Source organism: Mandrillus leucophaeus, unplaced genomic scaffold, assembly GCF_000951045.1.
Source record: "Mandrillus leucophaeus isolate KB7577 unplaced genomic scaffold, Mleu.le_1.0 Scaffold895, whole genome shotgun sequence".
NCBI lineage: Eukaryota > Metazoa > Chordata > Mammalia > Primates > Cercopithecidae > Mandrillus > Mandrillus leucophaeus.
In genome coordinates, this window is record NW_012109752.1 from 63,848 (window position 1) to 64,451 (window position 604).

The window sequence follows — 604 nt, forward strand, 5'->3', positions numbered from 1 at the left end:
TTTTTAGTAGAGATGGGGTTTCACCGTGTTAGCCAGGATGGTCTCAATCTCCTGACTTCATGATCCGCCCGCCTCAGCCTCCCAAAGTGCTGAGATTACAGGCATGAGCCACTGTGCCCGGCCAGAGAGCCAAATATTTAACTTAGCAGACATATTCTGGCCTGAAATCTGAGCCATGAAAAGCCCTTACAACAATGCATTCAATATCCTTGTCAATGCTTTATATCATACCCAGAGCCATTGTGTGGAAACCAGACAGGTCTGGCATCTCCTCATGTACTCAGACTCTGGCTTGTATGCCAAGCCAGAAATTAGCTAATCTAGAAAATATGGATTTGGGGATCAAGGGGAAAAAGAACACTTGGAGTGACAGCATTTGGATTATTCTTCCCAGAGACTTTTATCACCTCTGAGCTATTTGTATCAGGCTGCAAGGTTCAAGTATTAATGGAGTTTGTTTTTGTTTTTCAGGCCCAACTGGAAGGCATTATTGCACCAAAGAAGTGATAATTTCCACATGATAATTTCCAACAAGACACTTGGGATTATTTACTATGTTCTTCTGGCAGCCAATAAAATCATCATAAGCCCTTTGTAATAAAAA

General features: G+C 41.9%; 1 protein-coding gene across 1 annotated transcript in view; it reads left to right on the top strand.

The window, feature by feature from the left end:
• Positions 1–604, top strand: part of DNALI1 (dynein, axonemal, light intermediate chain 1) — a 9,040-nt gene extending 8,436 nt beyond the window's left edge. The window contains exon 6 of the mRNA XM_011969497.1: positions 472–604. Coding sequence (XP_011824887.1) covers positions 472–507 — 36 coding nt within the window. The 3' untranslated portion in view covers positions 508–604. The remainder of the gene's footprint in view (positions 1–471) is intronic.